Raw genomic sequence first — 27,494 nt, 5'->3', positions numbered from 1 at the left:
GTAGCTCAGTGGAGAGAATTGGCTCCACCCTTGTATCACAGGGAAGTGATGATGTGGAATGATGGGGCTGAGGGGATGTTGAGTGGCAATGAGATTTTTCTACTAAGGTGCTTGTTGAAGCATGGTGGAGAAGTGCAGGTGTCCCAGAGGTGTGCCACCAGGTGAAAAGGGCAATCTTCCAAGCTTTGACAGATGAACACCTCAGGGGCTCATCCTCAGGAACAGGTGAATGTTTGTGTAGTCCTTAGTCAGAATCAAAGTCCTGGGAGCAGTCATAGTCAAACTCCTTTAGGACATGGTCAGCATATTTGTTGCATGTCCTTGGTGTGATGAGAGTCCTGTCCTCATCACTGAGGCTGCCATATTGTTCATCAGAGGCCCTGGAGCTGTCTGTGTCCGTGCTTGCTTCATCCTCATCAGGGTACTCCTTATGCCCGCGATTCTCACTGTTTTCCTCTTCATTGTCATCATCATAAATGTCCTCTTCTTGATGGTCATCTAGTTCACTCTCCTGGCTGTAGGTGTGCACAGAGAGGATGCTCTGTTTGTTTTGAATTCAGGGAAGTGCTATTTGGAAGTGTCTAGCAGACACCCTATGGACACGTGGGGGCTTTGAGACTACATTTCCTATGATTCCAATGGGTTTCCGGTTTTGGGCATGGATGTCTGACGTCCCCACGTATGGGGAGCTTAAATTTGGAGGGCAGAGTTGAGACACTCTCTTGGTTTTCCTGAGTGGCTGGCTAACAGACGGGAGAAAGAGGATGGGCTCCGGTGGTAAATTTAAAAGATAGTCAAAAGATAGTCAAGCATAGTAATATATATATATTTACCAACAAAGCCATAATCTTAACAACTCTCAGTCCCTCCTGGGGGAGGTGCGTGCAGGTAGTAAATGTCATAGACATAATCTTGCTCTCTTTCCCGATGCTGCCTTCCTTTGGCTTCCTTGGAGATGGCTAGGTGCTCCCGCATGAGCTTGACAGCATGAGAGAGGATGACATCTGGGTCAGAGTCGTGAGAGCAGGTGTCAGGCGCGGAGGGCTTCTCCTGTTCAGAGGCGGCCTGAGGAACGCTGTCAAATGAGTGGAAGCCTTGTGCAGAGGGTGCCTGGGGAAGTGTGGCTCCTTGCTGTCTTTGTGACTTTGGTGTGGTAAGACCAGAGTCTAGCTGGTGCCCCTGAGTGGTGTGGGCAGGGTCTAGAGGAGGCTGGGGTGCCTGTGCCTGTGCCTGTGCCTGTGCAGGAGGGGCTCGGTGTGTGGAGAGCAGGTGGTAGCGCTCTTGCTGCCTGGTGCCCTGCTTCCTAGCTAGGAGATGCTGCTGGATTCTCTGATGACTCTGACATGAGGGCTTCAGGGCTCTGGTGGCTCTCTGTCTGTGAAGAGCTTCCCTGACATACTTTGGAACAGGTTCATGCTGGGAGGACACTGTAGCCGCCAGCTTGAAGATGTTCTCCCCTAGGGGCCCAGATCCCACAGCCTTTGCCCCCTACTTGTGCAGCTGCTGTTTATACTGGAGAACCAGTGCCTCAGTGGGATCCTCACTGCACTTCCACATCATGTGCAACATGGCGGGGCCCCACAGGCCTCCATCTTCATGGACCTCTTCTCCTTTCCCTCCGCCTCCTTTATGCGTTTCTGAAAGTTTCAAAAGTCCAGCTCAGCCCCTGGCAGGGGCTTCCCCCAGTCCGGATATCCATGTGGATCTCCTGGGAGTCTTCAGCCAGTGGGCAAAGATTCAGTTTAGTGGTTGGATTTCAATTAGATGAAAAAAATCTGGTTGCCAAAGTTATTCTATCTCTAGTCAGAATTATTTCCTAAACTGGAGGAGAAACAATCAAGTCAAGAAATGTGAGACAGCTTGGAGAAAGTACCTCTACTAGAGTCCTCAGCCAGGAGGGCCTGTAATAGTCAGTAACTAGGATGCCTCCTCCAAGATGGAAGCTAGGAAAGGAGTCAGTCCTTTTCGCCAGCCCAAAGATGTAGTCCAGGAGTCAGAATCTAAGTTGAAGCCATGATTCACCTGCCAGTCTCCAGTGAAGTTCTCTTAAAGACTATCTCCAGGAGACACCCTCCACAAGACTCAACCTCACAAGACTGAGCCCAAGGAGTTTGTGGTTTTTATGGTGGTTTCCTGTTCCTGCCCCTCTTCACAGCGGCCAATCACACTTTCTAAATTGTCTAGCACTGCTTAGGGGGCAGGGTTTGGGGGAACCAGTTCGTACTTCCTGGAGGTGTGAATACTCATGGAAAAGGTTCAGTGTTTCTGAGGATGTGAACTCACAAGTTTCTGACTCTCTGAGTTAGAAGAAAGGGTGGAACTCTCCAAGTTTCTTGCTGGCTTCTCACCTAGCACTAAGTAGGGTGAATTTACTAAGTGGTTTGTGAGCTCCTCCACCTCCTTCAAGCTTGTGTTGATCCAATCAAAAGGCAGACAAAGGAGAGTTGATCCTGTCTTCAAATTCTTAGTGTGGTATTAGGTAGGGGCACTTCAGTTCTTGTTAGTCAAAGTGTTAGCTGCAAGTAGGTTCTGATGGCCTTTGTTTCGTTTTTGGCAGATCTTCGCCAGGTCTGTTTTGGCCTTCCGACTTTCCTCCTCCCTGAAGGGTTCCAGCTCAATGCTTGTCTGGCAACATTGTCCTCTGGTTTTTGTAGCGTATGTCCTATCCATCTCCACTTATGTTTCTTTATGTCCTGACTGATGGGATACTGAAATGTTCTTTCACAGAGTCTGGCATTGGAGATCCTTTCAGGCCATCTGATGTCCAAGATGTAGCGTAGACATCTGTTAACAGAGACCTGGAGTTTGTTGGTGTTCGCGCTCGTCACTCTCCAGCTTTCTGATCCATATAGAAGGACGGCCTTTACGTTGGTGTTGAAGATTCGGAGCTTAGTGACGAGGGACAGTGCTCTGGAGGTCCAGACAGACCATAAGGTGTTAAATGCCTGTCTGGCTTTGTTGATTCGGTTTCTGATGTCCTCGTCTGTCCCGCCATCCTTACTGAGGATGCTACCCCAATAGGTGAAGTGGTCCGTCTCCTTGATGTTTTCTCCCTGTAGTTGGATTGGCAGGTCCTGTCTGCTGTTGACTGGGATCACCTGGTCTTCTTGTTGTTGATCTTCAGACCTGTCTTCTCAGCTTCTTCAGAGTCGTGCAAGTTTGGCTTGCGCATCCCGCTGCTTGTGAGAAAGGAGACAGATGTCATCCGCGAAGTCAAGGTCCTCAAGCTGTTTGGTGTGAGTCCATTGGATGCCCGTGTTGTTGTCCTTGGTAATTCTTCTCATGGTCCAATCTATGACCATCAAGAAGATAAGGGGCGAAAGCATGCAGCCTTGCTTCGCTCCGGTCTTCACTGTGAAGGGAGCCGTCAGTTTCCCATTGTGGATGACCTGGCAGGTAAAGTCTTCGTATAACCGCTGGATGATGTTGATGAGCTTCGGGGGAATCCCGTAATGCTGCATCAATCTCCAGATGATGCTCCTGTCCAAGCTGTCAAATGCCTTCTCGAAATCCACGAAAGTCATGTAGAGGGGGGACTGCCACTCGATGGACTGTTCGATGATGATTCTTAGGGTGACGATGTGGTCGGTGCACGATCTGTGCTGACGAAACCCTGCTTGTTCTATTCTCAGCTTCTTGTCCAAGGCCTCCTTCAGTCTTTCTAAGATGACTCTGGTCAGGATTTTGCTGGGAGCGGATAGAAGCATGATTCCTCGCCAGTTGCTGCATTGGGATAGGTCACTTTTCTTGGGTAGCTTCACCAGGTAGCCTAGTTTCCAGTCTGTCGGGACTTGTTCCTGTTCCCAGATCTTCTGCAGGAGGGGTTGTAGCATCTCCGCTGACATTTCTGGGTCTGTCTTGAGTGCCTCAGGGGGGATGCCGTCTAGCACTGCAGCCTTACCATTTTTCATGGTCTTGATGGCTTTGATGATCTCAACTTTGGTAGGTGGGCCCGTGTTCACCTGAAGCAGTTCGGTGGCTGGTGGTATGTCTGGAACAGTTGGTGGAGGCGGTCGGTTCAGAATCTCCTCGAAATGCTCTGCCCATCGGGCTCTCTGCCCTGTATTGCTTGTTATTGTCTTGCCAGTCTTATCCTTCACTGGCTTGCTAGGGTTGTAATTCTTTCCCGATAGAATTCTTGTTATTTCGTATAGCCTCTTCATGTTCCCCTGCCCAGCTGCTGTTTCTGCTCCTTCGGTCATATCGTGAATGAACCGTCTCTTGTCATATCTTGTGCTCTTCTTGACTTGACGGTTAATTTCCCAGTACTGTGTTCGAAGTTCTTCTTTCTCCTGTTGATCTTGGCACTGGCTGATCTTCTGTTTCAAATCTCTTCTCTGCTGTATCTTGGCCCATGTCTCCTGTGTTAACCATTCCTTGCGCTTTCTCTCTCTCTTTCTCAGGACTTCTGCGCAGGTGGTCTTCCAGGTCTGCTGGAGTTTGGTCCAGTGGTCTTCCACTGCCACTCCCGTGAGTCCTGTCAAGGCCGCGAACCTGTTCTTGATTTCGCAATTGAATGTTTCTTTCTTCTCTCTGGTCTTTAGGTCTTGCACGTTGAACTTATGCTGTAATCTGCCTGAAAGGTCGTTGAATGATTTCAACTTGGTTCTAAAAGTTGCCACCAGGAGTTGGTGGTCCAAGGCCACATCTGCACCACGTCTTGCTCTAACATCTAGAAGGCTTCTTCTCCACTTGTGGGAGACTGTGATGTGATCTATCTGATTTTCGGTCCTTCCATCAGGCGAAGTCCAGGTTGACTTACGAATTTTCTTGTGTGGGAATATAGTACCCCCAATAACAAGGTCGTTGAAGGCACAGAAGTCCGTAAAGAGCTCTTCATTTTCATTACAGGTGCCAACTCCATATCTTCCCATGATGACTTCCTTTCCTGTGTTATCTTCGCCTACCTTTGCATTCAAGTCTCCCATAACGATCTTCAGGTGTCTTCTTGGTGCGCCTTCAAGTAGTGCCTGTAAGGAGTTGTAAAACTCTACTTTTTCCCCTTCCTCTGCCGCATTGGTGGGTGCATAGCATTGGATGATGGTGATCTTCCTTCCCTTTGAGTTGAACCTTGCTGACATAAGCCTTGACGAGATAGGTTCCCAACCTATCAGCGCCTCTTTTGCTTCAGGTGTCATGAGCAGCACTATTCCCTGGGTGTGGGCGTGATCCAGGTCTTCATGGCCAGAGTAAATGATGGTTTCGCCTGATGTCAGTCTGGTCTGGCCACTTCCATTCCATCTGGTCTTGCATGGTCTTGATGGTCCCAAGCCTGGCTGAAAAAAGAGGAGGGTTGGGCGCGGGGCTAGCAACCTCACCCCGTAAAAAATCTCACTGGCTACAGAAACGGCAACCTCATTAAACCAACAAAACCAACGATCGCCTAGTCTGGAGGATTGCTCTCCGACAGAGTCCATGACGCATGCTGGTGAAAGCCTCTGGGAAGCCAGTTCGTCGATAAATCTTCTGACGACCAAGGCAAAAACCAGAATAGCGACATGGAACATAAGAACCTTATACGAAAGCGGGAAACTTGCACAAGTAGCAAACGAAATGAAAAGAACACTTAATTTAGGGTCTGGGAAATCCCTGTGAAAGATTCTGGGGCTTCAAAGACTTCACAGTTTCCAAGAATCTTCCTTCTCACCTCTTCCCTATTTCCTTATCATAAATCACATACCCATAAAAATAGGAGCTCTTCCTATAACAAGAATCTGGCTAACCTCTATGAAAACTGGATCTTTTATCTTTGAAGTAACCAGTTTTATTGTTTCCCCTTTTAGTCACTGATATCTGCCTAATGTCAATGTGTGATGGTTTTTGCTTAATAAAACCCCTTAAGCTGGAGTACCAAGGGACAGCACTTTTCCAACTTCTTTCCTGGTTCCTCATTTTCTTTCCTTTTTCTATAATTCCTGTTGCTTCATGTTGGTTGTATCTCCCCAGTCAATGGAACCCTGCCTGGGCCTGATCACGCCAATGGTAGCATCTTGAACACCAGCTTCTTTATGGTCATTCTCTGGTGCTATCCTTAAATGGATTGAACTTGAAGTTCCAACACAATGGGTTGGACTAAGCTTGATTTAATGGAGCTTTTATATGATATATACTGTATCTCTCTGAAGTTAATAAAATCCTTGGCGGACATAGCTCCTTTAGTATCACCTTAGTATCAAAGTATACATAAGCTTTCTAATAGAAATAACTATTGGGAACAATCAGCAGTGAGACCTTCTTCCTGAGAATACTATTGATGATGTACTGGAATATGGGATATTTGAAGTTGATATTAAAATGAGCAGCTCTTCTCTCTTTGGATTATGTGGCTTTTGGAGAGTGAAGGTGTCTGTTAATTATGATTCTTCACAGGTAAGAATTTATCATCTGTAAAACTCTGTGATCCCTAAGACCCATTAGATGAGTGAATGTATAGGAACTCAGTGTCACACTTGGTGTCTATTTCTATCTTAAGACAGGTTTAATGGAATAGAGGTAATATTAAACGTGTATAATGTTTTTATAAAGTATTGTATAATGCTTATTTTTGTTTGAGCCCCAAATGGCAAAACTGCTGCTGTGTATAACATTAGATGGAGTAAAAAATAAGTTCAGAGCACTTTGCTTGATTTAAGAAGTGGGGCATTGATGAAGTATTACAGTTGGACGATTCATATTTCTTCTTCAGGCCTACATGCCTCATCTGAATGTTTTAGGTACTTTTTCAATTGAGATAAAATGCTCAGTTCTGAGAATATTGTCCCTAGTGATTTGATTCAGATTCAAATTTTCTTGTAGATTTCCCACTAGCTGTATAATTATGGGAAAGTCTCAACCTTTCTGAAATTCCTTTTCTCTCAAATGGAGAGAATGCTCACAATATTTATTTTATACTATGTTGTTGGATATCAAGTAGTTGTAGTTGGCAGAGCTTTAATTGTTAAATAAATATTAACTATTATACTCTATTATCTAATCTTTTTTTTTAAATCCTTATCTTCCATCTTGGAGTCAAATCTGCATATTGGCTCCAAGGCAGAAGAGTGGTAAGAGCTAGGCAATGGGGGTCAAGTGACTTGCCCAGGGTCACACCTGGGAAGTGTCTGAGGCTGTATTTGAACCTAGGACCTCCCATGTCTAGGCCTGGCTCTCAATCCACTGAGCTACCCAGCTGCCCCCTCTATAATCTAATCTTTCTTTTTTTGATGAGTTCAAATAGAAATGGTGCAAGGACAAATTACTATCCTACTAGGTAAGGTTCTAGTACTATTGTACAAGTGGATAAAAATTGCCCTTTGTGGACAGATGAGACTATTTGGATCTATGTGCATCTTCTATAAATTCACTGAAGGCACTAAGGATAATTTTTTAAAGCAAAAAGGATGACAGATGGCATGAACCTTGTCCTGTTACCATCTGATATTAATTTTCTGGTTCTCTATTTTGAGAATTTTCTTCATGTAGTTTGCAAAGACATTGTCTTCAAGAGCTATCATAAACCCCTCTTTCTAGAAAACTAATTCACATGACTTTGCCAGTTTTCTACTTTGAAGTTCTTGGTCAAGTTTACATCAGTGTCATCCATGTAATGTCTTGATTCTACTCACCCTAATCCTAATTCCAATGTAGGTTTAGGTGTTGTAATGGAAAGCTCTGGTCCTGGATTCAGGAATATCTGAATTCAAATCTAGCCAATCCTGTTCAATTACTAACTCTTTGAACCTGGGAAAATAATTTAGTCTGTTTTCCTCAGTTTCCTTAAGAATAAAATAGGGATAATATTAGTACTTACTTCTCAGGATTGTTGTGAGGATAAAATGAGCTGATATTGATAAAATGCTTAGCATAGTGACTAGAATATATTAGACTTTATATAAATGTGTATTTCTTTCTGCCTTCCTCTACTAGTGGACTTTAGCAAATCCATAGGTTCACTCTGAGGACAAACCACTTTAAGTCACTTTAGACAAATTCAGTGACTAATACCTTTCTCTTTTTGTATTGCCTTTTGCCTCTCTTCCTTTAGGTTGTCCTTTACTCTCCAGTATATTTGTTTTGTTTTGTTTTGTTTTGTTTTTTACTTTTATGGAAGTTTATTTACAAATTATAGGAGAGAGTGGAAGTAGAGAAATGAGAAGAGGGTAGAATAAGAGATTTATATTCAAGTCTAGGCTTTACTCTGGCAGGGCTCCAGAGGCCCAGCCAAAGCCTAAAAGTCAATTAACAAGGGTTTTAGCCACAAGGGCTTCCTCCAATCAAGAGAGCCTCCCGTAGGATAGTACCTCCTGGGAGGTTAAAGGAGTCAGCCTTCTTCATTCACCATGTGTAGTTCTAAGAGAGAGATTTAAGAACAGTCTCAGGAAGGTCTCAGGGTCCCAGGTCCAGAGCTCCTTCACATCCAAGCAAGAACAAGAAGATCCCTGTGCCTTCCTCTTAGTTTACCTGTCCAATAACAATAGATGCTTTTCTTAGGACTTCCCAGGAGACAGTCAGTAAATTCCGATTTGTCACTCACTCTTGCACACATGGGTCACAGACCATCCAACTTGTGAGTTAAGTGGAGATGTTTTCACTTTTGGTGATTAAATCTAAAGATGGGCAGGGTAGATTTAATCTCATTATCACAAGGCCCTGATTCAAAGACCTGTTATGGGTTTATTCTTGCTTACTCAGAATGTTTATATACTATTTAATTTTTATTTTTTTCTTTTCTTCTTTTTGGTTTTCTTTATGTTTTTGACTTTCTTTTTACAATTGATTCACATACCTCATAACTCAGCCATGTATCTCAGGGTGTTTGTCAACACCCTCCTCAGTGGGGTTGTTGTCATAAATTGTCATAAAATTCTAGTTTTATAAAAAATTCTTCTTGTTCAAGAGTAATTTTAGGATAAGAAACTTGCTACCTCACTGAATCCAGAAAGCGAACTGTTTGGAGAAGATGCCATGGAGATGCCTGCAGAAACCTCACACTGCACCAAACAATTCAGAATGGACTTTGAAATGTAGTGAAATTGAACTATGGGGAGGTTGAACATATTTATTTTGAATGTACATTCTTATGCCAAAGGTAACTTCCCCCTTATTGGCTTTTTGTCAATGTGCTTAGCAATCATTGGTTCTGTTCTCTTTCTCTTTTATTTCCTTTCTATCCCCAAATTATTGTAATTTCCCATTAGAAAGTGCAATATTGTATATGCCTCTTGTTATAGAACTTTAGAGGTATAACTTGGTTATGTGTACTAATTCCATGGGGAATTAGGCATGTAAATCTGGGAGATTTCTACATGCTTGTTTTCCATGGGAATCATTCCCAGCGCCTCACTCTCTTCACATTATGTCCTGATGTAGGGAGGTTATACATTTTGTGTAGCTCTTCCTCTTGCATTCTCTTGATCTGATCAGTTTGGTGGAAATGGCATGAGGCGAGTGGCAAGAGAATCTACTCATGTAGCCTTATATTTTGTTGGATAATTATCTTTTTATTCCTTTACTTCATGTGATTATTAATACATTTTATAAGATATAATACTTGGTGTGTTAGACATTAATTTAAATGCTTTTTATGTTTCTCTTGATTTTTGTGGTTGAATATCAAACTTTCCATTTAGTCCTGGTCTTTTCTGTGTGAATACTTGGAAATCTTCTATCTTGTTGAATGCCCAAACTTTCCCCTGGAAGTATATAGTTAGTTTTGATGGGTAGTTGATCTGTGGTTGTAGGCCCAGTTCTCTTGCCTTTCTGAATATCATATTCCAAGCTTTGCGATCTTTTAGTGTGGAGGCTGCCAGATCCTGTGTGATCCTGATTGGTGCTCCTTGATATTTGAATTGTCTCTTTCTGGCTTCTTGTAAGATTTTTTTCTTTTACTTGGAAGCTCTTGAATTTGGCTATTCCTGGGGGTTGTCTTTTCAGGGTCTAGTGTAGAGGGTGATCTATAGATCCTTTCAATGTCTATAGTGCCCTCTTGTTGTAGAACTTCAGGGCAATTTTGCTGAATAATTTCTCTTAGAATGGAGTCCAAATTTCGATTAATTTCTGCTTTTTCAGGGAGACCAATGATTCTCAAATTGTCTCTTCTCGCCCTGTTTTCTTGATCTGTCAATTTCTCATTGAGATATTTCATGTTTCCTTCTATTTTATTAGTCTTTTGACTTTGTTTTATTTGTTCTTGTTGTCTTGGGAGATCATTAGCTTCTAATTGCTCAATTCTAGCCTTTAGGGACTAGTTTTTGGTTATAATCTTTTGGTTTTCCTTTTCAATCTGGTCATTTCTGGTGTTCAGTTGACTTGCCTCACTTTCCAATTGTGATATTCTGCCTTTTAAACTGTTATTTTCTTGCCATATCTCTTCCATCTTTCTCATCATCTCAGATTTGAACTCTTCAATAGCTTGTGACCAGTTTTCATTATTTTGGGAAGGTTTGGATGTGATTATTTGTTTGTTCTCCTCTGCTGTTTGCTCTACTGTCTGGACTTTCTCTGTGTAAAAGTTGTCCAGTGTTACAGATTTCTTCTTGATGATCTTTCTCTTTTGGGGTTCTTGTCTCTGGCTTGCCATTGTTAGGCCAGAGCCCTCTCAGGTTTATCCTCACACCCAGAGTCTGTTTGTGCTCTCTAGGCTCCTGAAGTCTCAGATCTAGTTCTCAGGGTCAAGCCTTGTGGTGGCCCCCTTGTTTGTTCCTCTGTCTGAGGCTCCTTTAACAGTTTCAGGGCACTGTTTCCACAGTCGTGCACCTATCTGCACTGGGTCCTCACTCAAGGTCCGCTCCTGGGCTCAGGATCCGAGTCCTTTCCTGGGTTCAGGATCCGAGTCCTTTCCTGGGCTCAGGATCCGAAGTCCGCTCCTGCCCTCAGGATCCATGGATGCAAGAGCCTGCGCTCAGGGTCTGTTTTTAGAGGCCGAGCATTTATTAGCCTCTTGGGTTCTTAAGTCTTGCTACTCTCAGGAACAGGCCCTGGTGACCCCAGGTAGCTGCCAAGAACTTAATGGGTGCCCCAAGCTTGCTCTAGTTCTTGTGCCCTGGCTTTGGCACTGTAGGTGGTGGGGGGAGGGGAGATGGGTTGCTCAGCTCGCACTCTAGTGAGAGCTGTTTCACCCCCTTATAGCATGGAAATGCCCCGATTCCATGTACCTTCAAAGCTGTGCCCTGTTGTGGAGTCCCTGCGTTCCTCTGGATTTGTTTTTATGTACCCTTGAGGAGTCCTGTATGCTTTGGTTAGGAGATGTTAAGCAGCTGCTTTTTACTCAGCTGCCATCTTAACCATGAAGTCTCTCCAGTATATTTGTATTTCACATCTATTGTTCTTTTGCCTCTTTGCATAGTCACCCCACTATTGATTCAAATTTTGTTTTCTGTTGTTTCAGGCCAATAAATCTTGAGCTTTATTTCCTTCTAACTTATGGCTTCCATTTCCTTTTTGAATAATTTTGGAATATTGTCAGGGACTGAGATCTCAGGGTCTGAGTCCTCTGATGTCAGGTGAAGTCTTAGGGTCTGAATAAGACAAAGGTCTAAGATCCCTCAGTTTCCACATTTCCCACCAACAAAATAGCTGATTGAGGCAATAACCTTTTTCCCTCTTCCCAGGCAGAAAAACATGTTTACTTGACTCCTGGTATCTCCCCTCTCTCAGTCCTTGCTATGTTCCTGGATACCCCCACCTATAGTCCTTTGTTTAAGGCCCTCTTTCAAGGCTAACTTTTGTTATGGGAATGTTGCTCATATTATTTTGGGAAAGTTCTTTCTTTGTGGTTTTTGGCTTTATAAGCTTGCACTGTTCACTCAATAAACTGCCTTATATTGCCATCAGCATTTGAGGCCCTTCTGACCCCAAACTTTGATTTGTCTCCTTTTTTCCCCTCACCCTTACTTGAGGAACTCCTGTTCCCAGTTTGCCCCCTCCCATGGGGAGGTCTCACAGAATATTCTGTTTTAGTTCCATGATTTCTTGGTTTTCTATGTCATTCCTCCCCAGGAATTGGTTCATCTTCCTTTCTTTTCCATCAATTACTTAGAATAATTTATAATTCTCTTGTGGTTTTGATATTTACCAATCCTAATTTAGTATCTTCTCATATCAATCAATGTTATAGTTTTTAACTGAACTGCTGCCTCTTAAAATGTTAGATTATATCCTTTTTCTGTTATATTATTATTATACTTTTTGTCTGCCCACCCCCCAACATAGTAGGCATATCATCTTGGATTGAACAGCAAAAACATTGCTTCAATTTTATTCCTCATTGTGTAGTTTACTTGTCATTAGCCATGCTTCCTGCCTCAAAGTAATTTCCGAGGAATGTTGAACTGACCTTAGATGGATTTGAATTCCCTTTATTTCAGGCTTAGAACAGTCATGCATACCATCCTCCTGCACCAATTATCCCATGTTTTGGGGATGAATCATTGTGGGTGTCTTTTTAGGGGTGGGAGTAGAGCTTCTGCAGTCTTAAGATTCCCTAACCTAGAGAGGGAAGTGTAATATTTCCTTCCTCTCTTCCCAAATGTATTTGGGAAAAGTCAATGCCTGCTGCTTTTATAGTAGGATAGGACCTAACAGAGTCTCTATAGTAGAAATGGAAAAATCTTCATATGGACCCCAAAGCACAAGCCCATCAGTCAATTTGAGCACCTTGCTAGAACATGAAACCTGCTAAGGGACAGTTGATGAGTGAATACCTTCAGGGTTAAAGGTCTCCATTATTAGTTTCTAAGATATTTCCTTATTGGGTTTCTTGCTTTATTACACTATGGATTTAACTATAATTCCTCTATCTCTGGCCCAATTCCCTTTCTAAATTTTGTTACTGGAACTCAGAGAAAATGTCTTCTATCTTGTCAGTTAAATAACTGAGAAAATCCTATATTATATCTATATTATTATCATGACATTAGATGGAGTTAGGAAATTAATGATCATGGATAGTGATTGTGGATATCATTATAAGATTTGGGGTGAGGTACTGAGAAGGAATACAAGTGACCAAGGATCACATCAGACAGGGGAAGCATGTGGATTCCCAGCCCTTTACACTCTCAGGCAGATTTGAATGGTACTATGGAAACTTGGAGGGATACATATCCTGATCAAGAACCCAAAGCTTTGAGTTTCTATCTTACATACGATTGTTGTTGGGCAGATTTTCAGGAGCCAATTGGGAGGGAGACTTTTTTTGAGCAATCAGTTCTTGTATGGCTTGAACTGTGTCTCCTTCCTCTACTCCCAATCAATTATAAGAGTGTTATAATTGTGAAAATTTGATAAACTTGCACGCATGGATTAAATGAAGTTTGCCTTGTAATGATAAGAACTTAAAAGAAGATGATCAAACCTTCCCTGTAGATAGGCTGGTCAGTCAATAATCAAAAACGGGGTCACATCAACTACGGCCAAGCAATAAGTCAATCCTAATACCTAAGACAAGCTGATATCCATTTATTTATAGTTATTCCTATCTTAATTCTCAGGGAATAGTTTAACAGAAGTGGAAAAATTATTTTTTAGTTTAATAACTTAGAAGAGAACTTGTCTTCATGACATTGAGGTGATATATAATTCCTCTTATCTTTTTCTTCTGATTTCTTCCTGTGGGTGACTATACTTTGAGCTTTCTGTTCATTTAATTCATAGATTATTCTGAATATCAACATCTATGATCTTGTATTGATACAAATTATTTTTTAAAAGAAAAGGGTTCTTAAGTGAAGGGAGATGATCTTGAGGCCACAAATAAAGGAAATGGAAATCTTTAGATGACAGCATATAGTGAGCAATAGCCTACATACTGAGAAGAAAATGGAAGATTAATTGCTTCCTTGAGCCTCAGTTTTATTCCATTTTCCCAATAAATCTGACATTAGAAAAGGATGTAACTACTTTAGGAGAACTGTTTTTTGTAGTTATAGTTCCATGATATGCTCATCTCCCTTGCACTGATAGATTCTACTCTCACTATGTCATACAGTTCCCTGTTCAGGAAGGAATGACAGAGTTTGTCTAAAACATAATCCAGGGATGGTGCCCAGTAAATCAAATGTGTACAATGCTGTTTTCTGAAGGGCCTGGGGAGGCTGGAAGAACTGGTGCAGAAACGAATCAACCCCCCCTCCTTCTTGGTGCTTTTTCTTGCTTCTTGGAAATTTTTATTCAGAGTTGACTCTTCTGTAATACCTCGCAGTCTTTTTGGTTATATTAAATTAAAAAGGTTTTGTACAAACAAAACAAATGCATCCAAAATTAGAAGGGAAGCAACAAACTGGGGAAAAATTTTTATAGCAAAATTCTCTAATAAAGGTCTAATTTCACAAAAATATAAGGAACTAAATCAAATTTACAAAAAAAATCAGGCCACACCCCAGTTGACAAATGGTCAAGGGATATGAATAGGAAGTTTTCAGATGAAGAAATAAAAACTCTAAATAATCATATGAAAAAGTGTTCTAAATCCCTCCTCATTAGAGAAATACAAATCAAAAGAACTCTGAGGTACCACCTCATAGCTATCAGATTGGCCAATATGACAGTAAAGGAAAATAATAAATGTTGGAGGGGATATAGCAAGATTTGGACACTAATGCATTGCTGGTGGAGTTGTGAATTGATCCAACCATTCTGGAGGGCAATTTGGAATTATGCCCAAAGGGCTTTAAAATATTGCATCCCTTTGATCCAGCTATACCACTACTGCATTTGTACTCCAAAGAGATAAAAAAATGTTTATACAAAAATCCCCCAAATCATTTTCAGACAAATTGTCACCTGGCCATATATGAAATAACTTTTTAAAAATAAATGGAATTTATTTACAAGTGTCTCAGCTCCTCTCTCCCTTCCTTTATTGTTTTTTTGTTTTGTTTTGTTTTTTTAAACCCTTAACTTCTGTGTATTAGCTCCTAGGTAGAAGAGTGGTAAGGGTGGGTGATGGGGGTCAAGTGACTTGCCCAGGGTCACACAGCTGGGAAGTGTCTGAGGCCAGATTTGAACCTAGGACCTCCTGTCTCTCAATCCACTGAGCAACCCAACTGCCCCATCTAATTTCCTTTAATCATAGAAGACAGCATTTGGGAGAAAGACTTGTCTGTATATAGAGATTATGATTTTCATGTTTCCATTTTTTCAGTTTATTCTCTGAAATTCTCTGACTTATTCAAGTATTAAATCTAGCTGTATATAATGTTTTCTTGGTTCTACTAATTTTGTTGTTCATTATACCATGTAGTTCTTGCCATGTTTAAAAAATTAGTCTGCTTATCATTTTTTATGGCACACAAATCACCTAAAAAAACAACCTTCTTTCTAATTATCCACAGTTTCCTTCTGAACCAATAGAAAAGCAATAACTGAAACTTTTTAGGCTTAATCAGCCATTGGTTGAGAGTGCTTCCATTCTCCATTTGTCTGTAATCTACTTATTATGTAGTGGACTCTTATGGAGGTCTGGTGGGTAATTGCACCAAACTGCTTTGGGACTGGACTAAAGGAATTCTTGGTCTATATATGCATATTTCAGTAGAAGTGAAAGGGAGGAAGTGAAGAAGTGATTGTATTCTTGTAAGGAAAGAAATGTGAAGTTTATCCCTCACACTCTTGTCCCTCGTTTATTTTATTTTGTCTTCAATGTATTTAGGATGTATGTGTCTTCCCAGTTTCTGGTTTTAATTCTTCACTCTTAGTAAAATAAAGGCATAATAAAGCATGTGCAGTTTCTCTAAGGTCCCTTCCTATTCTAAAACATCTTCCATTAATGGCCAGGCAAGGTGATGTTGTAGAGTGGACAAAAAGTTCAAACTAGTGTTCTATGAAAAGAAAGAAGGTTAGCACTCCCCTCATTAAGGATAGAAGAAGTCCTAGTGGCCTTTACAACACACATATGGTTAAGGCATTGCCACATACTCTGTGGTATCTAATTGTGTATTGCAAAATAAAGTAATTCTACCAAATTTTCTTTATGACACAAATATGGTGCTGAAACCTAAACAGGAAGACCAAAAAAAGAGGAAGGAAATTACAGACCAATTTATGTAATGAATATTGATGGAAAATATCAAAATACCAGCAGGGAGACTACAACAATATATCACAAGGATTATTCACTATGACCAGGTGGGAGTTATACCAAGCTGGTTTAGTATTAGGAAAACTGTCAATATATTTAACCATACCAATAGTCAAGCTAATTGAAATAAAATTATTATCTCAATAAATGCAGAAAAAGTCTTTGAGAAAATACAACACTCATTCCTATTGAAAACACCAGAAAACATAGGAATAAAAAGACCTTAACTTAAAATAAGTAGAATTTATTAAAAAACCATCAACAAATATCAACTTCAATGGGGATAAGTTAGTAGGATCAGGTGTGAAGCAAGATGTCCATTATCACTACTATTATTTAATTTTGTACTAGAAATGCTGGCTTTAGCATTTAGAGAAGAAAAAGAAATTAAAGTAGGCAATGAGGAAACTAAACTATCACTCTTTGCAGATATGATGGTATACTTAAAGAATCCTAGAAAATCAACTGAAAAACTAGTTTAAATAAATGATGTTAGCAAAGTTGCAGGATAAAAAAAAACTCAACATATACCATTAGTATTTCTACATATTTCCCTCAAAACTCAGCAGCAAGAGTTAGAAAGAGAAACTCTACTTAAAATCACTCTAGACAAATGGTTTCCAAACTTTTTTGACCTACCACCTCCTTTCCAGAAAAAAATATTACTTAGCCCCCTGGAAATTAGTATTTTTTTAAACTTTAATAGCAATTAATAGGAAAGATAAATGCACCTGTGGCCATCACCGCTCCCCCACCCGGATCACTGCAGCACCCACCAGGAGGCGGTAGCACACACTTTGGCAATTACTACTGGACAATATAAAATACTTGAGAATTTAGATCTAATTTTATTTGTGTGAAGTGTTTTGTAATTGTGTTCGTAAAATTCCTGTGTTTGTCTTAGCAAATAAACAATTGGAAAAACATTGTTCATGAGTAGGTCCAGGTATTATAATAAAAATGACAATCCTACCTAAATTAATTTACTTATTCAGTGTCATACCAATCTAACTACCAAAACATATTTTACATAACTAGAAAAAATAAAATTCACCTGGAAGAACAAAAAATCAAGAATATTAAGGGAAGTAATGAAAAAAAAGTGAAGGATGGTACCAGATCTTAAATTGTACTATAAAGCTGTAATCATCAAAAAAAATCTGGTAATGGCTAAGAAACAGAAGGGTGGATCTATGGACTAGACTGGGGTAAATGACCTCAGCAATCTAATGTTTGATGAACCCCCAAATCCTAGTTTTTGGGATAAGAACCCACTATTTGATAACTGGTAGGAAAACTGGAAAATAGTATGGTAAAAATTAGATTGAGATCAATATCTAACAACCTATGCCAAGGTAAGATAAAAATGGGTATGCAATTTAAACATAAAGTGGTATTATAAGTAAAATTGGGGAACAGAGAATAGTTTACCTGTCTGATCTATGGAGAAGGAAAAATTTGTGACCAAACAAGAGAGAGGGAGAACATTACAAGATGTAAAATGAATAATTTTGATGTGTAAACAAAGCCAATGCAACCAAGATTAGAAGGGAAGCAACAAACTGGGAAAATTTTTATAATAAGTTTCTCTGTTAAAGGTCTCATATCTTAAATATAAATTTGACTTAGTTCTATATGTATAAGAATTTAAATCATTCTCTAATTGATAAATGGTCAAAGGATATGAACAGACAGTTTTCAAATGAAGAAATCAAAGCTCTTAATAATCATGAAAAAATGTTCTAAGTCCCTCTTGATTAGAGAACTGAAAATTAAAACAACTCTGAGATACACCTTACACCTTACACCTGAGATCAAGCAATATGATAGTAAAAGAAAATGATAAATATTGGATGTAATGTGGCAAAATTGGGACACTAATATATTTCTGGTAGAGTTATGAACAGATCCAACCATTATGGAGGGCAATTTGAAATTATGCCCAAAGGGCTATAAAAATGCATATCTTTTGATCCAGCAATACCCCTACTTGGGTCTGTATCCCAAAGTGATTTAAAAAATGGGAAAGGACCTGTTTGCTACCACAAAAAGAGTAGCTATAAAAATTTTTGTACAAAGACTTCAAAACTGAAGGGATATCTCTCAATTGGGGAATAGAATGATGCACAAGATTTCAGAAAGAGCTGAAAAGATCTACATGAACTGATACAGAGTCAAATAAGCAGAGCCAGGAGAACATTATACATACTAACTGCAATATTGTGGAATAATCAAATGTGACCGACTTTGCTACTGACAACAATAAAATGACCCAGGACAATTATATGAGGACTTATGAAAAAAGAATGCTATCCAACTCCAGAAAAAGAATGTTTGGAGTAAAAATACAGATGAAAACATGATTTATCATTTGTTGTTTAAAATGGCTTCTGAGGCCTATAAGGACTTCTTCCTTTTTTCCTTTAGATCAGTGGGATGTAGCCAGATTTTGAGTACTTAGTTGGGTGTTTTTGCTTTGTAGAAAGAGATATATGCCTTCTAGACCTTTCACATTTGTTGCTGTGCCTTAGGAAACATTCCCTTAGAAGGCGTATTTAGAACCTGGTCTGAGAAGACTCCAAGAAGCTAGGCTTGGGTTAATTATACAGATTTTTGGCCATCCTCTTCAATTGCATTTTCTGTTGACAGTACCCAAATGTTATCTTTAGGGGCTCTTTTAAAGTTGCCTATTTTGATTCTCTAAGCCTATTGGAAGGAATGGGACAAAGGAAATGTAATAAACCCAGAGTAACCACACCAATCAATGATCAATCACTAAGCCCCTACTGTGTGTCAGACATTGTACTAAGCTGGGAATAGAAATGAAAAAAAGATAGTTCTTACCCTCAAGTCAGAGATGTCTCAGAGGAGCATGACCAGGTGATAAATGAGATGTTTCTGAGATTCACTCCCCCTTAGATGGAGGTTTTGGAGTTCATGGCTCTACCCTTCTATCAGAGGGAAGTGATGATGGGATCTTGAATGGTAATGAGATTTTTCTACTAATGTGTTTCTTGAAGCATGGTGGAGAAGTCAGATGTCCCAGAGCTGTGCAATCAGGTGAAGAATGAAATCTTCTAAGTTTTTAAAAATGGCATTAATCACTGACTTTTAGCTCCAGTGACTAGAACTTCAACACTGTTCTTGTTATGATGGCCTTGATCAAAAGTTATGGGTGTCTGAATTGAAGAAAATGGTGGGGCAAAAAAAATGACAGATTCTATGATTTACTGATATAAGAGCAATAATTTGAACATTCCCTAAATCAATTATCCTTTTAGTATTCTAAAGGTATATAATAAGTCTAGTATCAAAGCATGAGTCTAAGTATAGTCTTACTAATGAACTCTGATCTAAGAATTCCAGTGAGTCTCATGACTATATAGCAGTATATTTCTCCTTGATTTCTTTATGCATAGTGACTTTTATGACATTCAATCACTGGTTATTTTTCCTCCAAATATATTTTATTTAATTAATTAAATATTTCTCAATATCAGGTGAATATTTTTTAATATTAAAAAATTTTTTTTGAGTTCAAAATTCTCTCCCTCCCTCATTCTCTCCCCCCCCCGTCCTTGAGGAGGCAAGCAATTTAATAGAGATGATACATATCAATGCAATCATGCAAAATATATTTCTGTACTACCAGAATCACTGGTTCTTTTTCACTTATTGATTCAAAATTGAAAATTTCACTGTTTCCTATGATATATAAAAATTCAATTTGTATCAGCAAGAGTAAGATTTTCTACCACTGAGAAGAAATTTTTTTTAAAACTCTTACTTTCCTTCTTGGAGTCAATACTGTATGTTGGCTGCAAGGCAGAAGAGTGGTAAGGGCTAGGCAATGGGGGTCAAGTGACTTGCCCAGGGTCACACAGCTAGGAAGTGTTGGAGGTCAGATTTGAACCTAGGACCTCCCATCTCTAGGTCTGGCTCTCAATCTACTGAGCCACCCACCTGCCCCCTGAGAAGAAGTTTTTGAATGTATTTTTCTGTGGAGTCATATAACTCAGTGCCATAAATGAATATTATGTTGGCATATTAATTTGGTGTGACTTTGTCTAATTTTCAAGTCATACTTCATTCTGGTAAGAATAAGTAACAATGAATACTTATGCCCAAGAAGAATCACAATGTATTTAGGCTGTCATCCTCCCTTAGAAGCCATGCATTATATCATTTTAATGACTTTATTGGATTGGCAGTAGGTTTGAAATTTAGAAGTCTTTTTTATGTAGACATCAGATGCTTCAACATTCTCACTCTGTATCTATTTAGTATATTCATAATGCATGAATAAGCCAAGAATGAGAAATTGATTCAAGAACTTTATAATAATTGAAAATGATGGTATAAGTGACACAGTGCTTTTGGATGAATCACTTGATAATTACCAAACTAATAATGAATTACTCTTTACATACTTGGAACTTCATTGCACCCTTCTTGCTCTTCAGACAGTATGCTTTTCTTTAAAGAGTTTATAAATTCTTTGGGTGTCACAAATTATGAATGCTTTATAGAGAATATGCAAAAAAAGAAATTGGCCTATGCTTAAAGTTCAAAGCACTTATGGGTGTTCATTGAGTAATAAATATTTAAGGCCTCCCAAGTGAAGCAATTTAGCATCAATGTTGAGTATGAAAAAAATCTAGTAAAATATTTTGCTGATTAATAATGTACTTTAAGAAGCATTTAAAATCATTGGTAAATCTTATCTGTATAACCAGAAAGTGGTGGAACTAGGGAAGCTAGTATTTTGGTCACCTTCCTTCAAAGTAACTCTTTTGGCATTCATTATAAGATGAATACTTCATTCTTGATAAAACTTGCTTTTTCATTATTCTGTAATTCACTCTGTAAACACAAGCATGACTAGATATTTTCTCTGTCTTTCTTCTTTAGGAGTTCTCTCATTCTTTGGATTCTTTGCTTCTCAAGCCTGTATGGTAAAATGGTTTCATATTACATGATTTTGTCCCTTGAATTGTGCTTAATATTATTAAGTTGTAAGACCTTAGCCATTTGGTTTTTTCTCCCTCACCTGGTAACTAAAGACATCTGGAATTTCTTGTCTAATTTTATTTAAGTCTTATATCCTGTGTTTTCCTTGTTACTTTTAAACTGGCAACATGGCATTGTATGGAGAATATGTTTTACAATGTATTTCTGCGAGTCTTCAATGTCTTTCTCAAGTCACTTCTGCCACAGCATGATGACACCTGTCCTTAGGCATATTCTTTGACAACTTCATCTTTCCTCCAGTAGCCCTTACCATGGCAACAATTGCCATATAAGTCATTGTGTGTTGATCCTGAAAGTGTTTTTCACATAGTCTGTCAAGTATTGTGGATGAATAATTTTGTTTTTCTTGCTTATAGCAAATAATAGCTTTTTGAATTATTCTGAATTTGTAAGCACAAGTCCAACTAGTAGTGGGAATTTAACAAACCCTATTGCTTTGGTATATTTGGCCAATCTGTATGCCCACTGCCTCTTTGGAAATATATTATAACCATAGAATTTCTAAAGTCTCAGTTGATTCTGGAGTTGGCATTAGTGTGGCTAAATTTTGGATAGTTATTGGTAAGTTTCACTTATAATAAATTGAAATATTCATGTCATCTCTTAGGTATAAACACATTGATATAGCCATAAATTGAAATCAATAATAACAGGCAAAATGATATTGGCATGATTATTTCAAGTTCACTGAACTTAGAACTAGTCAGTGGAGTTTCATAATGGTAATGCATTGATAAAATATAATTCACTATGTGAATAATTATAATAGTTTGATAATCTAACATTAAATGAATTCTCTCTGAGTAAGAAAGAATCGCTTTTATTGGTGGAGCAAAAAGACTTTAACCTAATCACTGAAGATGATATCAAAAAGCTTTGTGGGAATGTATAATGCTGAAGAAGAGACTTCTGTCAAGGGTTTTTTTTAAAAATATAACTTCTGGAGGTCTTATGGGACTTGGAAAATGTATCATATTCTTAGATCATTTTGCTAAAAGGAACCAACTCTATATATTCTGAGTTGAACTATATTTCTTTAGATGATTTTCTCTGGGTGCAGATTATGGCTTCCTACTAGCCACAGGGGCTTGGACCTCAAATTTCTCTAAATCTTTCTCATCTATAATAATAATCTGGAGATATTATTCCCTTTCCTAATAGGCATTTCTTCTCTTATTACATAACTCCAAGTAGCATTATTAACCTATATTGTTTGTCCTCTTTGTTGAAAGAAGTGGACTCTGATTCGGCAGAGGAGTCAAACCAGTATGGTTGTGATGCCACACTAGAAATAAGTAATAGAATTGTGCTGTCAGTAGTATCATGTTGAATTTTATAAGGATGGTTCCCTTGGTACCATCAAAACTGCATTCTACCATAAGGATCGATCTCTGACCAGCTTTGGCATTCTAGACCACGAAAGATACTTGCATCAGTATCTGTAGTAGTTCCCAAACTTTTTTGGCCTACTGCCTCCTTTCCAGAGAAAATATTACTTAGCCCCCTGGAAATTAATTTTTTTTAAATTTTAGTAGCAATTAATAGGAAAGATAAATGCACGTGTGGCCATCACTGCCTCCCCCTGGATCAATGAAGCACCCACCAGGGGGTGGTGGCACCCACTTTGGGAATCACTAAGCTAGAGGAATCCCATGTAGAAGGGAAACAATTGCTGGAAATGTAGAATTTTTGTTCATTCATGAAACTCTGTACACTAAAAACAAAGATTTCCTCCACAGCAGAGTCCCTGAAAGATGAGGATAACTAATGCTCCATGTTTGGAGGCTTAACACCAAAAAAAAATTTGCTGTTGGTAGCATAGGGAGGAATAAGTAATACTTTGTGAAATTCAGTAAACTAGGACTGTTTCATCTGGAAAAAAGAGGAAAAACTGAGGGAAGTGAATGTATTATGGACAAAAAAAAATGAGGCCAAACACCTATTTTAGTTTCTCTTTGCCATGGCACATGTATTTATTAAGCAATTTTTGGTGCATAGAGTTCCGGGCTAACAGAGAGTTGGGAGAAGACACAGTATCTGTACTCATGGAGTTTATCTGCACAGAAGGCAAATATCTAAGGGTCCTACAGACTGACTGGACTCTTGCCCCCACAGTAAAGCCTTCACTTGAATTAATTTCTGCTAGAAATCCATGAGTATTCCCTTGAGAAATTTTCATCAGGGAGAGAGTCATCAATTTCGTTCTTTAACCAACACCATGAAAAATAGAAACTTAGGTTGCAGATACTTATGCAGTGTCCATCTTCCAGGATCTTAGAGCTTCTATAGCCCTTTCTTATTATGTAAATATGTGAGATATTTGCATGGAGAATATACCTCACTTGATTTGTCAGAGGTGGTATGAGAAGATCCCAGATTCTTATATTATTTAAGGGAATTCTGCCCTCCCCTTAACATCTTTGGAAAAACTATGGATAGAACATATTTTGTGGGATGAGCCCTCCACTGTTTGCAGTGCTAGTGACAATTGTACTTGTGTTGAAATGATAGTTTTAACTAGAATGATCAAGAAACTAGATTTGGGAGCAATGATGTAGACTCCTTTCTTCATCTTTTTTCATCAGATTTTATTTTCCATGGATATGATGAGCATAGTCTTCTAGCATATTCCTATCTTTGGCTCTGATGCTGCCACACTTGTGGAAATTTAGAAAGTCTTAGTATCTTTCTAATACAGAGCCATTTGATATAGGCAGGATAGGGAATTGATTATAGCTCATGATTTCTTATCTGAATGTGAAATACCAGGCATTCTAGGACCAGCTTGTGTAACCTTGAATGAAAGGTAGAGAAAGGAGGATTTTTCACTGTCACTTCCCTGGAAAAGTATGTCACACCTATAGGTAAACTTCCAGGAAAATGTGTAAAATGTATTATCTCAATTAATACCAGACATTACATTATAGGCATAATATAAAAAATAGTGACTCCATTTGCCTTTGTCCATTATTTTGTGAAATTAAACCTCAAAAGTCATCTGAGTTTGGAGAAATCACAAGATTAATTCCTCTTCCAAATGTCACTTGACCCCCCCCAATCATGAAATTACCTCTCCTTCTCACCTGAGTGTCCCCTGATCTTCTCCACCAATTATGAACAAGGTGGCTCAATCGCTATATCCTGTTTTTCGATTTCCTACAAACTGTTAACTGTATAAAAACCAAAACTCAGGATTCTTGGCTACTGAGAACCTTGGGATCATCCTACCCCCACTTTTTTTTTTGCAGCAGCATGAATTGCTTGCTAAATTATTGACTGGATATTACTACTTGGTTATTTTTTTTCTTTGTAACAGTTTTGGTAACCACAAAAGTATGTAGAGTGTGAGCCTCCCTTTGCTGGCCAGATCTTTGCATTAGGGTGCTCTGGTAAAGATTTCTACTGGTGGACTTCCTCACAAAGATCCAGTCATTAAATAGGAATCATAATGCATTCAATAAAGTTCAACTGTTTATACTTTTATGTTGGAAGATGATGTCGGTAACTCTTAAGAACTTTATCATTGTTAGGGCAGTTAGAAGAAGTATACTTAGAGTGCAAGGGTATAAGTTGAATATGATAGCTAAAAATAGTGAGAAATAGGAATGCATTGGGAGAAGGGGCAAGAGAAAGGTAGACTGGAGTAAATTATTTCATATAAAAGAGGTATGAAAAAGCTTTTATGGTGGAGGAAAAGATAGGGAGGTGAGGAGGGTGGGGAGCACATAAACCTTACTCTCATCAGAATTAATTCAGTAAAGGAAGAACATATACACTAATTTATGTAGAGAAATCTATATTACTCTAAAGAAAGAAGGAGGTGGGGGAAGGGGATAAGAGAAGTGGGGATTGATAGAAGAGAAAGCAAATTAGAAGAAGGAAGTGGTATTCAGAAACAAAACACTTGAGGTTGGATAGCATGAAAGAAGAGAGAGTAGGATAATCATAGTGAAATTTTTTATACCTCTCTTAATAAATACCTCATTTTTCAAAAACACAGAGAAACAAGTCAAATGAATAAGAATACAAGCCATTTTCCAAATGATAGTGGTCAAAGGATATGAACAGGCAGTTCTCAGATAAAATAATTAAAGCTACCTATTGTCTTGAGAAAAAATGCCCTAAATCACAAATAAGTAGAGAAATGCAAATTAAAACAACTCTGAGGTATGTAATGCAAGGATGCAACAGAAGATTTTGCTCTTGCCAGAGTCAACTATAAACATCCTGGCAGTTAAGTCTTAGAATCTTCACAAAAGTTCAGTTGGAACCTGAGGCTTGAAGAGAGCTGAAGTTCCAACTGAGGCTCTGCTTTTGGCTTTTGGCTTTTGGCTTTGCCTTGGCCTGTGCTTTTGTCTCTGGACAATTTGAATCTAGCTGATTTCTCTGGACCTTTCACTGACCTCTCCTTATTATACCACTGTTATCTTCCCTGAAATTCCCTTTGGGCTCTGGGAGGAAGGGTGGTTTTGGGTTTGGTTTTAGATGTTTTGGGCTTTAGTTTTCTGTAGGCAAGTAGGACATCTTTAAATCAAGCTATCCCTTATTTTATTGATCTAGTAAATACTTTAAGGCAGCCAAATCTTCCTGACTGGGAGAGCAGGCTCTCTCTGTCTAACCCTCCTGTGACCCTTCCCCCACCTGCAGCTTTCTCCCTAGTGGCTGTTACAAAAGCCTAAACCCCTCTCTCCTTCTGATTAACCCTGATATTAATAAATCCCCTTTGTTACCTATTCAAACCCTCTGGTGAATCATTGTGTCAAAATTAAGGCAAGGGCCAAAGAGGGAAGGAATCATTTTCTTTTATTTCTTGAGGGAACTGCGGGCATCCATCTTGGCAGGAAGTCTGTACCTGAGACTTCCTCCTGCCATCAGTTTTACTGGCAGGGAGGAGCCTTTCGACTCCTCCATCAAGGGACTTGAGAAACTAACAAGAGAAGCCCTCAAAGCAGATTTAAATATTTCTGACTGGCCCAACTCCTTTGTATCTATAGAGATACCTTTCCTTGTGTTGCAGGGTTCAGCCTATCTCCCCCAGTATCCTCTGTCTCTAGTCTCAGTGTCTAGCCTGTTTTAAGCTGCCTCTCCTGAATACCCCCATCTATTTCCTTACCATCCAATATACCACCTCATTCATTCCTTCCCTACATTCAGCCATCCCCTTCACTCCTCCTCCATATCACCTCATCACCTTTATCCCTCCCTTTTAACCAAAAGATAAAGATTTACTTCACTTCTTGATAACATTTAGTTGGCGAGCCATCAATAAGTGGGTAATCTTAGTTGAAAGGAGAGATAAAGGTGAAGTAGGTATTAGGAGGAGAAGGAATCCATTGGGAGATGGCTTGATTTTTTTGTACAATTGATTTAGCTCCTTGTATATTTGAGTGATTAGATCTTTATCTGAGTTTTTTATTATAAAGATTTTTCCCAATATGTTGTTTCCCTTCTAATTTTGATAGCATTGGTTTTGTCTGTATAAAACCTTTTTAGTTTAATGTAGTCAAAATTATTTATTTTACATTTTATGATTTTTTTCTAACTGTTGCTTAGTTTAAATTTTTTTCCCTTCCCATAGATCTGACAAGGATACTATTCTGTGCTTACCCAGTTTACCTAGAGTTTCCTTCTTTATATTCAAGCCATAAACCCATACTGAGTTTATCTTGGTATAGGGTGTGAGATGTTGATCTAGACCCAATCTCTCCCATACTGTTTTCCAATTTTCCCAGCAGTTTTTGTCAAATAACGCGTTTTTGCCCAAAAGCTGGGTTTTTTAGGATTATCAAAAACTGTCTTGCTGAGGTTGCTTATCCCTAGTCTATTCCACTGATCCTCCTTTCTGTCTCTTCGCTAGTAGCATATTGGTTTTTTTTTTTGTTTTGTTTTTTGTTTTTTTTTTTCATTTGGTAATGTTTTATTTTTTCCCAGTTATACAAAAAAAATTGGCATTCATTTCTTTTTTTTTTAAATTTATTTTTTTAGAAAAGTTTTCCATGGTACACAATTCTTGTTTTTACTTTCCCCATCACCCCCTTCATTCCCCCTCCCCCCATATCCAATGTGCATTTCCACTGGTTTTAACTTGTGTGATCAATCGAGACTTATTTACATATTATTGATAGTTGCATTTGTGTGGTCCTTTAGTGTCATATCCCCAACCATGTCTGCATCAACCCATGTGTTAAAGTGGTGGATTTTCTTTTGTGTTTCCACTCCTGCTGTTCTTCCTCTGAATGTGGGTAGCATTCATTTCTATAAATCCCTCAGAATTGTCCTGGATCATTGCATTGCTGCTAGTACAGAAATCCATTATATTCGGTTTTACCACAATGTATCAGCCTCTGTATACAATGTTCTCCTGGTTCTGCTCCTTTCACTCTGCATCAATTCTTGGAAGTCTTTC

The 27,494-nt window shown here is 39.0% G+C and overlaps 1 protein-coding gene and 1 non-coding gene across 2 annotated transcripts; one reads left to right on the top strand and one right to left on the bottom strand.

The window, feature by feature from the left end:
• Positions 1-244: 244 nt before the first annotated feature.
• Positions 245-4,928, bottom strand: LOC123249787 (probable RNA polymerase II nuclear localization protein SLC7A6OS). Its single transcript, XM_044678905.1, is given in 3 exon segments — positions 245-541; positions 838-1,637; positions 4,790-4,928. Coding segments are annotated over 3 exon segments (1,236 nt in total).
• Positions 4,929-15,792: 10,864 nt separating this feature from the next.
• Positions 15,793-15,919, top strand: LOC123250818. Its single transcript, XR_006506453.1, has one exon. It is a non-coding gene; the product is annotated as a U6atac minor spliceosomal RNA (small nuclear RNA).
• Positions 15,920-27,494: the final 11,575 nt, after the last annotated feature.

This window comes from Gracilinanus agilis, chromosome 5 (genome assembly GCF_016433145.1).
Source record: "Gracilinanus agilis isolate LMUSP501 chromosome 5, AgileGrace, whole genome shotgun sequence".
Lineage (NCBI taxonomy): Eukaryota > Metazoa > Chordata > Mammalia > Didelphimorphia > Didelphidae > Gracilinanus > Gracilinanus agilis.
Note: the sequence above shows the minus strand (reverse complement) of the source record. Positions and strands in the feature narration are given on the sequence as shown.